General features: G+C 35.3%; 2 protein-coding genes across 2 annotated transcripts; both read left to right on the top strand.

Moving 5' to 3' along the window:
• Nucleotides 1-1,996: 1,996 nt before the first annotated feature.
• On the top strand, nt 1,997-2,743 carry CBG10595 (the record flags this gene model as incomplete). Its single annotated transcript, XM_002645965.1, has 5 exons — nt 1,997-2,042; nt 2,103-2,254; nt 2,304-2,395; nt 2,442-2,545; nt 2,655-2,743. The coding sequence occupies 5 exons, from the start codon at nt 1,997-1,999 to the stop codon at nt 2,741-2,743; spliced, it is 483 nt and encodes a 160-aa protein (XP_002646011.1).
• A 4,003-nt stretch (nt 2,744-6,746) lies between these two features.
• On the top strand, nt 6,747-12,055 carry CBG10596 (the record flags this gene model as incomplete). Its single annotated transcript, XM_002645966.1, has 12 exons — nt 6,747-6,792; nt 6,854-7,005; nt 7,057-7,148; nt 7,201-7,304; nt 7,429-7,619; nt 7,697-7,825; nt 7,876-7,952; nt 8,908-9,012; nt 9,391-9,530; nt 9,689-9,861; nt 9,908-10,002; nt 11,920-12,055. 12 exons carry the CDS (start codon nt 6,747-6,749, stop codon nt 12,053-12,055), a joined length of 1,440 nt encoding a protein of 479 aa, XP_002646012.1.
• Nucleotides 12,056-14,565: the final 2,510 nt, after the last annotated feature.

Genomic DNA, 14,565 nt, shown 5'->3' with positions numbered 1-14,565 from the left:
AAAAACTTTTGACTTAACATATTGTGTAAATATGTGAAATGGCAAACGGGTCGACTTTGATTCTTCAAACCTGAAAGGATACCTTACGAAATCGTCTATTTCACCTATTTAAACTAAACGGACAAAACCAATATCATTTTTCCTGTAGTATTTTACAATTTTAAACCGAATGACATTTACAGTTTTTCAAAATTTTGTCTAGTTCTCGAGTTACAGTCCGAAACAAGAGGTGTCCCATCATCAGTGAATGTTTTATTTTTAGGGCCTAATTTAAAATTTTGTCTAAGCCGTTGATAGGAATATGTACTTCTTATGATCGTTGAAAATGAGTTTAGCTGTTTCCGTCAAGTTGAAGTTATGCACTGTCAAATGACAAAATTCGTAAAAATAAAGGTCAGGCTCGGGAAATCGTGAATATCTTTATTTCTAGAGCCTAAATCAAAATTTGCATCAAGCCAAATTCAAGATTTTGTTTTTCTTTTTATGTTAAGTCAAGAGTTTTTATGTTTCCAACAAGTTGAACTGTAGTTATGCACTGTCAAATGTCAAATTTTTTCCATTCAAAATGATAATTTACGAAATAGTTCGAAATTTAAATAATGGACATCAGGTGTTGAAGAATTCTATTTCACATATTCGAAACGCTTAATGCGCATGTTAAAACAATACAAAAAAGTGTGCTCATCACCATACCGACCGCTAAGGACAACAAATTCAAAAAATCGACATTTTTTGTTAAAACTTGAGTGAACATGATTGCCCCCGGTGTATTGATATGTTTCTATAGTAAATCAAAGTCTGCATAACTCGAATATCAAATATCAATATTTTCCAGAAAGCGTGGTTTCTGATCTCACCATCGTGATGCTATGTGATCTCACTTTGGAAATCTTCGCCAATTGGCAAAAGGTTAGTTTTCATATCTAAACCTTCTGAAATTTTCATCAATTTTTTTTCAGACTTGTTTTTCCTACCTCGTCAAACACTTATTACGAACTCTAATTCTAATTGAAAATATAGATAATTGTTTGTGTAATTCAAAAAATTTGTACTTCTAAAGAAAATTTCATAAGTTCAAATGTTTAAGAACCATGAAATATGTTTAAATGCGCTTAGTACATTGAATTTACATCAACTTTTTTTAGCATAACCCTTTATGCATGGATTCTGAAATTTCTCATAACTGCTCAAGCCAATTGAAAATGTGCACAGAAAACTGATGGTTATTTTTTTAAAAGCAATTTTAATTTTTTTACGCTGTATTAAACATACTTGTAAAAATCCGGGCCGGCCCGGAAGGCCCGGTAGCAAAAATTTTGTCATTTTGAGCCAAATTTTGAGCTCTCAATACAATTTTCTACATTTCTTTTGTTTTTTTTTTGGATTGTTTGTCTGTTTGATCAAAAAATATTTTTAAAAACTTTAAAAAAATTTTTGATAGAAAAAAATCACATAAGGACCCCTCCTTGTGTGTTTTTTGAAATCTTCAAAACTTGTGCAATGACAGGCCCGTCGGGCCGGGCTGGACCAGGCCTCCGAAATTCAGGAAAAAACCCGGCTCGGCCCGTTACAAGTATGGTATTAAATGCATATATGCAACTGGCCGTGCCGGGGTTTTTTTCAGAATTTTTTGAAACCCGGATTTTCAATAATTTGTTTCTTGTCTTTAAAAAAATGTCGTGCTCAATTTGAAACGAAAACCACGAAAGTTTTGAGTAAATAAGAGGACACCACTTTTTGAAAGAGTGCTTTATCAGTTTGAGCAAAAAAGTTTAAATTGGAAGAATTCGTTTTATAGAGACAATTATCAAAACAACAGAGCTCAAAATAGTTTCAATAAAGCATTGCTAGTCATAAAAACGACACGTGCAATTGTTATCAGCGACTTTTTTCTGTTTTGCTTCATTATGGTTTACATTCTGTGAATTCGGTATTTTCTCTCTGTTTATTTTATTTTCAAAATTTTTTGAATAGTGAATTGTTTTCTTCAGAAAACATGGGGTGGAAATTGGCTGCGGTTTTGTTAGTTCTCTTAATCAAATGTAGGTGATAGGTTTTGGTATTTTTACAAAATCTTTTTAATCGTAAAAAATATTTTACAGACACCAATGCTGATTGCACTTGCTATGAGCCAGGAAATTACACGGGAAGATTAGCTCCAATCAGTAATTCTTTTGATAATTCTGACTTCTCTTCATGCTATACACCTTGCTCTTTCCTTGCCTACAGCGGAGATGATACTCGCAGATGGGGTGTAAGTTCCCTTTATATTTTGTATGATTTCAAGTTAACCAAATATTTAGGGACTCACAATCAACTGGGGATCAGTAGAAGATAACTCGGGAATTCTTCAAATTTTTGACGGCACCGACATTACTGGAATCCCTTTAATTCAGTGAGTGCGTTGGATTGAGCATTTCCGATGCATTGATTTTTTACAGAGTTAGTGCTGGTACGAATGTGCTAAGTGGTTCCACTAAAAACTTGATCAAAAGCTCGCAACCAAGAATTACCATTAAGTATACTCAGACAGGAACTGGGGCAAGTGAGTTCGAATTTTTCACTATCACAGTATGTCACATTATGCTAAATATTTGAAAAATGTTATATTTACCTGATTTCTGATAAAAGCTTCTAATTTTTGTTGTTTTCAGATGTTTATTATGGCGTCATCAAAGCCACACCAGGTCTCCAAGCAAGTACTCTACCAATCAACACTGTTGCACCAACAACAAACACTTGAAGTAATCGTACTTTCCAGTATGACTCATATTTTACCACTCACGATATTTTATCGTGGTCCACTGAAAAACCAGTGAAAGAATGATTGTTCTCAAAAATTTCAGTGATTGAAAAATATTACATATGTATATTGACATATTGTCTCACTTTGGTTTTCATAAAACCACATTGCCAATAAAATTTTATCTTACATCAACGAAATCGTCCACAACTTTGTCAAACATCTCTAAATGTTACTGTCATCAGTAGCTTAGCTGGCACAAGGCCTCCTGGACACTATGTTATCCATAATACTCGATTCGAGCGGCAGTTAGTCGGTACTAGAAAATATATAATCACATGTTCCGTATATTGTCCGATTTGGGAATGAAATAGACGATGTTATCAGCGTCTTAAAAACTTCGAAAAACTACTGTCTCTCCCTCTTTAAAGATCAAAAATGTATCATTAAACTCAACATTTCATAACTCTATCATCTAAAAATCCTGTTTTACGGAACACGTAGTTTCTTATTTTACCATTATTATCTTCAATTACTCAAAACAAAAAAAAAGTCAAGCGTTACTAACTTCCACTTCTTTTACTATGCATTTTTCTCCCGCCTACTTCTGTTTCTCGACTTTTTCTCTTTTTTTGTGAAATTTTCAGTAAAAACAATTACTTGTTCGAATTCTACGTAGTCGATTACAGGAAACAAATTACGTAGTCGATTACATAAGAAGACAATTCAAATCGATCCTTCTTTTCTAGCCATAGTTACAGCCAGTCAAACAGCCAAAATACCGCCGGGACGAAAAAATAATAAACTCCGCCCCTTTTTCTGTGTTCGCTAGTTATAGGCTTCATAAGTTCAAGAGTTCAAGAAACAGGTAATCTTTTGAAATGTGTTTTTCTCTTCAGAGATTACTTACTACGGAAACACTAATACATGGTGACTATTAATCTTTGCCACCAAACTTGCGAGCTAGATGTAATGTACACCAGATGAAACGATTTGTGTTTTTATTGAAAATCTTTTATTCAGTGTTAATTTTTCTGTCAAATGTTATGAAACTGAGTGAAATATAGCGGCTTTCATACATTTTGCATCATTATAGATTTTAAGAGTCTGAAATTATTTGATCCAAAATAATGTAATTTTTCATTCAGTTTCAGGAGAGCTGTGAGGGTTTGAATCGGCGTCAATAATTGATAGTCACTCTATAAAATAAGCCCTCAATTTTAAACTTTGATTCATTTATTTTTGGTCACTGTGAAAGATATAGAAAAAAAGATTCATTGATATGATGTTTTAATAATAATAATTTTGTCAGCTGACCGCTTTCTGGAATCTTCAGCAATTAATGAGAGGTACGAGCTCAAAATAGACCGCTCGGAAAAGGGCATGCTATCAAAGTGTTCTATGGATCTTTTTTTCTCAAAACTCAACTAACTTTCGGCACGTTAGGGCACAGAGGGGATGGGGGCAAGTCAGAAACGGGTAATCGAGATCTCAAGAAGTTTTTGGAATTGGGAGGGTGGTAAGAAGGTGGGGCAGTTCTTCACAATAGCGTTCCAAATTGGGATCGTTTGAGAAAAATTGTCGTTGATTTTGGGGTGATGGCATATAAGTAACATGGGGTGACGGGCGGAGGAGAAAATGGAAACATGTGAAGCAAGATTGGGAAAATAAGAGGCACCGCTAATCAATTTATAGAGTAAATAGTTGTGATTTGAGGCGACGATGGCGGATGGAGAGCATGTTTATGATTTGGAGACGATTTTCATAGGAAGAGAAGGGGATGTTACATCTTTGGAGGATTATTTTGGAGAAATGGCGGAGAGGTCGTTCTAATTTAAGAGAAAGCTTGGAAGAAGGGGGTGGAGAGTAGACAGCAGAACAGTATTCGATGATCGGTAACACATAAGTTTTGAAAAGCGCAGCGTAGAACAGCGGATTGTTGGAGCGGAAAGATCTAAGTAGTTGGTGAGATCGGAGCATGACAAGGGCGATTTTCTTGAGAATGTGTTGTTCAAATTTAAGGAGCGGGTCGGTGGAAGTTATCGAAATAAAAAAAACGAAAATCGATCGACAAGAATGGGCACAGTGCGCTCTTAAAAAATGTAGAATATCTTTTGGAATAACCTAATAATAAAAGTCCGGGCCTAAACTAAGACACTTTTCTGATCTATCTGTCCAGATGCGAGCAAAATCGGTTAACTTTGAGTGGGTGTAACGCCACGTGACATACATACATACAGATATTGGTGAATGTTAATAGTAATGATTATTTGTAAGATTGTCTCTTTTTGGTTTTCATAAAACCACATTGCCAAATTTCATTTGAGTCTCTGGCGCCATATAAACCGTATCACTTGATTTGAGCAAATGTCATTCGTTACAAGACAATTTTAAAATCAGACCCTCTGCACTAAATTATAACATTTAATTTTATATAATTCAATAAATTTTGAATTTTAGAGACTGCATAAGTTCAAGTGTTCAAGAACCAGGAAATCGTATGGAAATATGTTTCTTCCATCGGGAATTACTTGAAACGTAATCACTCTGATACACGATGGCTTTTAATTATCGAGATAAAACTTGCGGGCCAGAAACAAACTTGCGAATTAAAAAAAAATCATCAGACGCTCTAATTTGTGTTCTTCTATGATTTTCTCACTCTTCTATTCAGTTTTTATTTTTCTACCAAATTTCATGACACAACTTTCAGTCAGAAGGTAATTCTTATACCTTATTCTTATACATACCTTGTTCTTGTCACCATCGGTTCGATTGAAAGTAACAGCATGATTGATGCTGCGAAACCAGTCAGAGAGGACTTTATGTTGGTCAATCGTTCTGTCAACTTATTTTCGAATTATCCGAAGCTTCTGAAGCATGCCATCCGAGCGAAATAAAGTGGATTCAAAAAAATGTTGCATTATTATATATTTTGTGCGTTCAAAATTATTAATTCCAAGATTTTGAAATTGTTCGTCCAATTGTAGGAGAGTTATGAAAGAGAATCATGAACAATCGGTGTACACAATTAATAGCTCATTTATTATTATTTTTTTTTGGTTTCAGATGAAGGTATCAAAAAATGATTCACTGGGAAAATATTTCCGGTATATTCTTGACATTATGAAAAAAATTGTGTCATCTGACCACTATCTGGAATATTTTGAAAGAAGTGACGGTTCGGGGAAAGACATGCTATCAAAGCGTTTACGGTATTATGAATAACATTTTCTCAAGTTATCTGTGCTTTTGAACTTTACTTGTTTCCTATATGATGAATCAAATGCTCAACATTGGATTTGTTTTAACTCGAATTACTTTTATCATACACATGAAGTGGTTAATAGTTTGAAAATTTTCAGTTTTCAACATGCAAACTCATTTTTGATATAAAGAGACATTTCCGCTTTTATTGCGTCGAGGCAACGCATTGAAAGTACACAAAACTTTTGTTTCTAGAAAAACTAGTATAATGATTTAATTCAATAAAACGGAAGTTTTAAGCAAACAAAATGACATCACATTTTCTGATAATCCGCTTTATCAGTTCAGAAAAACATTAATTCTGGCAGATACTTTGTTCTACAGAAGACTTTGTCAGGTAAATGTTCAAAATATGCAGCAATGAAGAAATCTAAAAATGAGGAATGTTTATCATATTCGGGATAATTGGAGAATTATTTCTTGGATCTTCTGAAAGCACACACTTTCAAATTTTGCGTTCTAGTGGCATTGATTTTTTCACAGTACCTGTGCCTTGCCTAAGCGCCCACTTTCAGTATTGCAGCTCAAAAAGCAAAGAAAGTATATACTGATAAGAACATTCAACGCCGCGGAATTTTTTCATTGCTAGTCATAAAAGCGACGCGTGTGATCGTTATCAGGGATTTTTCGTTTTATTTCATTTTGAGTTTCATTCTATGAATTTGCCATTTCATTTCTACATTTTGGATTTTTAAACCCTTGTTCAAATAGTGAATTAGATTTTTTTTCAGAAGACATGGGGTGGAAATTGGCTGCATTTTTGTTGGCTCTTTCGATCAAATGTAGGTGATAGGACTTAGATTCTCCGGAATTTGTTGAAATTGTAAATAATTAATTTTTCAGACACCAATGCTGACTGCACTTGCTATGAGCAAGCAAATTACACTGGATTGTCAGCTCCACTCAGTAATTCATTTGAAACGTCCGACTTCTCGGCATGTTTCACACCTTGCAAATATGTTGCGTACAGCGGAGATGATACCTTTGGATGGGGTGTGAGTTTTTCTGAAAATGTTTTACTGATTCCCGATTTATCAAACATTTAGGGACTCACAATCAACTGGGGATCGGTAGCAGATACCACTGGAAAGATTCAAATTTTTGACGGCACTGACACTACTGGAACTCCTTTGATTGTGTAAGTGCATTGCATTAAAAGCTTTTTCAATATTCAGGTTTGTTGTTTGCAGAGTTAATGCTAAAGAGAATGTGGTGAAGGGTGATGGTAAGAGTTTGATCAGAAGTTCGCAGCCAAGAATTACCATCACGTATACTCAGGACGGACCTGGAGCTAGTAAGTTGAAACTTTTCACCGTCACAGTGAAAGAACTTTTCACATTTTTCCAAATACTTCAAAAACGTGATGTTTACCCGAGCATTTGTTTCTAGTGACAGTTTACAACTTAACTAGTTTTCAGATAATTACAATGGGGTAATCAAGGCCTCGTCAGGTCTTCAACCAAGTACTGTTCCAATCACCACCACTGCTGCACCAACAACCAGAACTTACAATGATCCTACTTTCAAGTATGATCCATATCTCATCACTCATGATATTATGATCGTGGTCAACCAAAGAACGAGTGGAGGGATGGCTGCTCTTACCCAAGTAAGTGACTAAAAAATTAAACGTAATGTAGTCTCACTGCGGTTTCCATAAGATCACATTACCAGTTAATTTTTCAGCTTAACGAGATCGTCAACAACACCGTGATGCAACTCTACACTACTACTGACATCAATAGCTCAACTGGCTCAAGACTTTCCCTGGCATCGCTAACACCATATTTTCCATACTATTCGATTCGAACTGCGGTTAGTCGATGCAAAACAAGTTTAAATTTACGTGTTCTGTACGTTTGCAGATTTGGGAATCTAGTGCTTTCGATGTTGTCAACAATTTGCCGAAGAGTGGAATCTCGATTGAAGGGAATATTGATACGTGAGTAAAGCAACATCATCTAATTATGTACTAAAACTGGAATGTTGAAAAAATATAGTTTGATTGATTTCTCAAGTATATTACTGACAACATGTGGGTGTGGTTTTTACACCATACCGTCTAAAATCAAATAAGCGTCACTTGGTTTTATATTGATAAGAGAAAAATGTACTTGGAAGAGATGAAAGTGGCTGTCGGTAGTAAGCAAGAATTACTGCTCCTCCTACCCCTTCAAGAACGTTTTTTTTTCTCGCGTGAAAGAAATGAATAAAGAAATATTAAAGCTTATTAAATCATCGCCTCGTCGTAGTATTAGAGTTCTTAAAGGTGGGGGGACATGAAAAAAATTATGTTCTCGAAATTTCGTTCAAAGATGCCCCTCGAGGAGTTGAACTTGTGAGGGCGATGATTGAGGGTGCGGCGCCGCTACCGACTGAGCCACGCGGGCAAAGAGAAAGCGCACGCCCGATTGCATACATAAATGCGAGGGCGACAGCTGTACGCAGAGTGACATTAACCGTTGTACACCGTGACGGTAGAATGCATACTCTAGCTACAAAAAAACTACGAAAAATCTCCTGTCCCCCCACCTTTAATGGTATTTCTTGACCTCATGTGCGACAAAATGTTTTAAAGAAAATTAAAGAATTTTCTGCATTTTCGCGAGTTTTTGAAGAATTGCAAAGTCATCAAAAAGTGTAAGCAAAAATTGGATTTTCTAGCGTTCCAGGGCGAAAAATTCATCTGAAGTTAAAATAACTAGACACCGAAATATAAAAACGGAAAAAAACTCAATTTCTCACAAGCGAATTTTAACGAACTCTTTGAACTTGGAAATCGTTTTACGGTATCGAAATTACAATTGTTAAATTCAGAATGAAATATTGAAACACACGGGTAGTTTTGGCAGAAGGTTTTATGAGATGTCATGTTTGTATAATTTAATTATTTTCAGAGCACTGACGGGTCTGGTAAAATTGGCATACACTGTGAACAATAACTCATCCATAGCCACAAGAACAAATGTACAACGATCAGTTGTTTTGTTTACCGCTGAATGGTGAGAAAATGAGGGGTTTTTCATTAGCAGCATAAAGTAAACAACTTCACTTGTGTGAAACGCATGAGATAGTACAGTGTTTCAAAACTGTTAAAACTGTTGTGACCAACGGAAAAATTCCAAAGTTTTAGAACAGCACTATGCAGTTCGTAAGCAAGTTATAACAACACCTTCATTTTAAACAAATTCCAAGATTTTCAATGTTTTAAATTTCTTTTTTTCGGATAACCGAAATGTTCAGGGAAACTTGTCTAACCATAAAACTGTTTTACTTTTTTTTTCTTGTTCTTAGAATCTGTTCAAAGTGTATCAATTGCATAAAATTGTGAACATATTGATGATTTATACTACGGTAGTGTTTAATCACAAGGATTTCAGGCCAACAACCGGAGCAAAGCTCAATACCTCGTATGTCAAAAAAGCGTTTGATGACTATGGAGTCAATCTGCTTGTAGTCGGTTTCAATCTTACTGATACTGAAAAAACCGCTTTGATGGGAGCGCAAGTGCAGCTCAGTGGTACAACGCTGTGAATACTGTCAAAACAACCAATGATGCCGTTGCATCATTTGTGAATCCGTATTATTTCAACGATAAATCTGCCCCGAACTTTTGTGAGTTGATTGAAAACAGAAATTTTGAAAAAACATTATGAAACAGTATTTTTCGTTTTTCAGGGTGCCCAATGTACCACCCCACCAGCAGCGATAATTCTTCATTTACTTTTCAAGAGCCATATAATTATGACGGACCGAACAGTACTACTGGCCAATGGAGCGTTTCATTTGACGGTCAAACTGGAAGATACTGTAATTTTGCTAGCAATCAATACACAATCAGCAGGCCAGATGTAAAACATTCCCAAACATTATTGGGATCATGAATTCATTTTTCAGAATGCTGATGGCATGAATGTTACAGTGTTTTATGAGTTGGAAGCAGGAAAAGACTTTTTGAATTTCTATGATGCGTCAAACAATTTGATTGCAAGGTGAGATTTCGACAGAAAAATAGCATAATGTTAGAAAGCATAAAGGTGAAATGTACTATGCAGGAATCGAGAACAATATACATTTTTAATGTTGCTTCAAATAACCAAAATAGCTGATAGTGAGCAAGCAATCAACGCTTTTGAAAAGATTTAAGACGCATTCTCTGTCAGAACAGGAAATAGAGCTGTACAGAAAAATTCAAACTAGTTTTTAGGCATAATATTATATATTATGAAAGTTGGGACATTTTTAAGATAAAAAATGTACATTTGGTTTGGATCCACCCAGTACGGTTCAAACGGTGACCAACTATGGTCAAAAAATGGAAATTTTTCTGGATGGAGATAATGGTTAGATTAGATTTGGAATAGCTTATTCTTGCTACTTTGAACACTTTTTTGTTGAGACCAAAATTCTAGCTTGTTTCCTTTCAGCTGAAAATTGCTTTTTGTTCCGATTTTGAAAAAAATCACTGAAAATCTGCCGTCGTGAAAAATTTTAACATTATTTCCAAAAAGATAACATCATATTCAAATCCGGCGGCCAAATAACACTAGACAATGCTTATTTAAATTTGAATATCCTGTGAATTAAGTTAGTTTTAGGTCAAAAAAGTGCGAAAAAATGAGGTTTCACCATGTGGGGGAGTACATGACAACTAAAATTTGCTCAAAATCGACCCACTCCAATTTCGATGAAATTTGCATCAGTAGTACTTTTGATGGGTAGTAATCTGGCAAAGTTTCAGCTTTCATTCTCATTGTCTTCATCTATTTTTGCACCTCTTATTTTTTTTTCCTGAAAATGGATTTGAAAGCAGTTTTTGCCAATTTTATGATGCTTCTGAAAATGTACGAAGACAATGAGAACAAACTCTGAAACTTTTCCAGAATGTTACCCATAAAAAAATTCATCTGGTATGAATTTCAACAAAATTAGAGAGGGTCGATTTTGGGCGAATTTTAGTTACCATGTACTCCCCCACATGGTGAAACATCAGTTTTTCGCACTTTTCGGTTTAAAACTGATTTAAGACACAGGGTATTTAAACTCAACTCAACAATTTCTAGTGTTGTTTTGCACGCCAAATTTGAATATGATGTTATCTTTTTGAAAATAATGTTAAAATTTTTCAGGACAGCAGATTTTTAGTGATTTTTTTCAAAATCGGATCAAAAATCAAAATTTTCGGCTGCATGGAAACGAGCTAGAATTTTGGTTCCAACACAAAAAATGTTCAAAATAGCAAGAATAACCTATTCTGCGTTGAATCTAAACATTATCTCCATCCAGAAAAATTATCATTTTTTGACCGAAGTTGGTCACCGTTTGGAACGTAATGGGTGGGACCGAACCAAATATGCATTTTTTACCTAGAAATGTACATGTAAAAATACCGGGCCTGCCCGCCAAGACCCGAGCCAAAGGCCCGTTAAAAAAAACTTGTATTTTTGAGCCAAATTTTGAGCTTACAATATAATTTTTCATATATTTTTTTTGTTTTTTTGATTGTTTGTCTGTTTGATCAAAAATAACCGAAAAAACTCGAAAAAAATGTTTTGATCGAAAAAAATTACATAACTGTCCCCCTTATGTTGATTTCTACAGAGAATGTGTCTTAAATTGTTTGTATCAAATCCTGGAATAGTCCCAAGCCACAATTTAGTGAAATTTTAGTGCAGGATGCGAGAAAATTATTGTAACAAGAAGAATAAGTCAAAACTTTTCAATAAATAGTCCAACCCGGGTCAAATTTTGACAGGACTTTATCGAAGGGACTTTTCGAAAAATTGAAGTTTTGTCTTTTCAAAACAACCGCACGGCAAGTTTACGTGTTTGTTTACTCGGTCACCCGCGCGATTTTTTTGAACAGACAATATAGTAACAAAATATATTATTAACAATATGAATTTTAGCTTCACGGGATACGATATTTCATCAAGCTCTTTCTATACCACAACACCAGTGCTGACTGCGAGATTTACTTCTGACAATCAGTCTGTTTTCCGTGGATTCAATGTGAATATCAAGCCTAATCCAAAATCTGCCTAATACGATAACAAATGCGTTTCACATTTTTCACATCTTTGAAATGAATGAACGAAAATCATGAATTTGAACAACTCCTAGAAACGTTTATCATGAAAACAAGACCGAAAAATGTTATGCACCCTAAACAGACGAGATACATGTGAATGTAAAGGCGGAATAAGTTGAAGCTCTTTTATACAGATTAACGTGAAAATCAAAATTTGGTTTCAAGAAGAGGGGTTTTTCAGGTAAGACCTAATAGGAAGTTTCGAAAGCCTGTCCAAAAATTGTGAGTATCTTCACCATATTCAAGAGACACATTTTTTCGATTGTTTTGAAAAAAAATCACCATGTACAGGAGGGAGGGGTGTAGAGAAGAGAGAAAAAGGGCGAAATCGGCCAAAAAATTTCAGACGAGAATTTCCAGCTTGCTGATGATATTATGACCTAAATTTTTTTACCATCGTGTTGCGCTTGTCTCAAACTATAAGTACTGAAGTTTTCAGCGAATTCTCAACGCTGTCTGAAAACACTTCTCTTGTAAGATAAACACACTGTCAGCGCAAACAGCTCGGTTTTTTCAAAAGATTCAAAAAATTGTCAATTGGTAAAATATTAGCTCATAGAATCTTCTCCTTACTAAAGGAATCAGTCGGTTTGAGCCCCCTGTCGGGGGCTCAACCTCCTGGCTTTGTTCATTGTATCTTACACTTAATTTTCTAATGTCAAGATTTTCCACTTTCAGAGTGCCCGAAACTTCCACGTATTTCAGTTTTTAAATTTTTTATGTTACTAATACAGAAATTTCTGGATACCGTAATTTCTCCGATAGAAGCCCACATCTATTTAGTGCCCACCTATAATAAAACATAGGTATTTTTTAAACCATTTCTGATTATTCCGGTTAAGTTTTGTTGGTTTTTTTGAGGGAAAAGATATCCGATTTTCTGAATTTCCGAGTTTCTACATGACATGTTTCTTGAAAATACATGTTTCTTGAAAAGAGAATACAGTTTTTTTGATTTTCTAAAGTCTCGAATTTTTAACCAAAAATCCCTTTTTCGAATTTCTGCGTTTCCGAATTTTTAAATTTTGATTTTCCGAATTCCTGAATGCTCAAGAATCGTTTATCAAGGTCTTTATTGACGATTTTGTTCTAAACTATTTAATATTTTGTTTTCTCGTTTAGAATTTTTTTGAATCTTTTTTTTTCAGATGAAAATAAGGGGAACTATGGTGCCATAGTTGCACCATTTTCGTGTTATGAATTTGTTCCCGGAACAAAACGTGATTAGGAAGTTTTTATAGTACCAGTCTTCAAATCGAATCGATTCTCACTCATTTCTTATGTTTATCGCCATGGCGAGAGGCTCAGGCGCAGGCTTTGCCTGCGCCATTTAGGATGAGGCACGGAGGACGTTAGCTCCGATTTGGCCCAAACTTGCCTAAAATATTTTACATCGAAAAAAAAAATAGTATTTTTTTTTGGCCAAAAGTCAAAAGGGGGCGGAACTACAGTAGCTCAAAGTTGAAATTTCAAAAATTATTATCGGCCATAACTCTGGAGTGCGTGAATCGATTCGGAGAAGATTTGGACCCTATAAGGAGACCCCCAGGAGGCATCTTTTGAGCAAAAAAAATTTAAAAAAATCGATTTTTAGATATCGATTTTTCGATTTTAAATTTTCAAACAGGTCGTTTGCGAAAACGTTCTTGTCAAATTTTTTAAATTTTTTATCACGTATGTGCCTTAAAAAGGTCTTTGAGCACCAAAATTTTTGAAAAGATTGTACGACCAGTTTTTGCGCACGACTCAAATCTATTTTTCAAACGCGCGCGGCACGGTGCCGGTGCGTGATGGAGTTTTGGTGTCAACAAAAAAATGTTGGAAATTTTTTCCTCTACAACTTTGCTTCTTGAATTTATTTGCGGAAATGCACCCGAACCGAGTTATGGCGCCCGAAATGGGACCAACTTTTTTTGGACCCCGTGCACCAAAATGCATATTTTTTCACCGTTCCTAGACTTGTCGACGCAGAATTCAAAAAAAAATCGATTCCCCCGGTCAAAATGGGGTCATGTCCGGATGCAAAAAAAGTTACGGCGAAAAAACGATTTTTGCGTTTTTTTACAGTTGGACCTAGCGGGCGCGGTTTAACAGATAGACCCTATGCCAAAGAGCACAGTTGTAGAGCTCATCGAGACGCATCGATTTGTTTTTTTACCAACTCTCTACGACCATTTTGAAGCAAGTTACGGTGGTTTTAAAAAAATGTACTGAGGCTCTGGCGGCCACAGAGAGCGCGCACTTTTTTTTTTTTTTTTCATTTTTTCGAGTACTGTAGGGGTCCCTGAGTGTAAATTATGTGTTTTTAAGTATTTTTAAGATTTTTGCACGCTTCTCCCAACTTCAAGCTTCTTCTAACTTTAAGCTTCTCCTAAATTTAAGCTTGGATGGAGGCGCTGTCGCGCCTCCATTAAAACTTTTAAATACATTTCCATCATATCATTTCACCAGAAGGCTACAATAT

The sequence above is a fragment of the Caenorhabditis briggsae genome (assembly GCF_000004555.2).
Source record: "Caenorhabditis briggsae complete genome, chrX, whole genome shotgun sequence".
Classification (NCBI taxonomy): Eukaryota; Metazoa; Nematoda; class Chromadorea; order Rhabditida; family Rhabditidae; genus Caenorhabditis; species Caenorhabditis briggsae.
The sequence above is the reverse complement of the archived record's forward strand: the minus strand, read 5'-3'. Positions and strand labels throughout refer to the sequence as shown.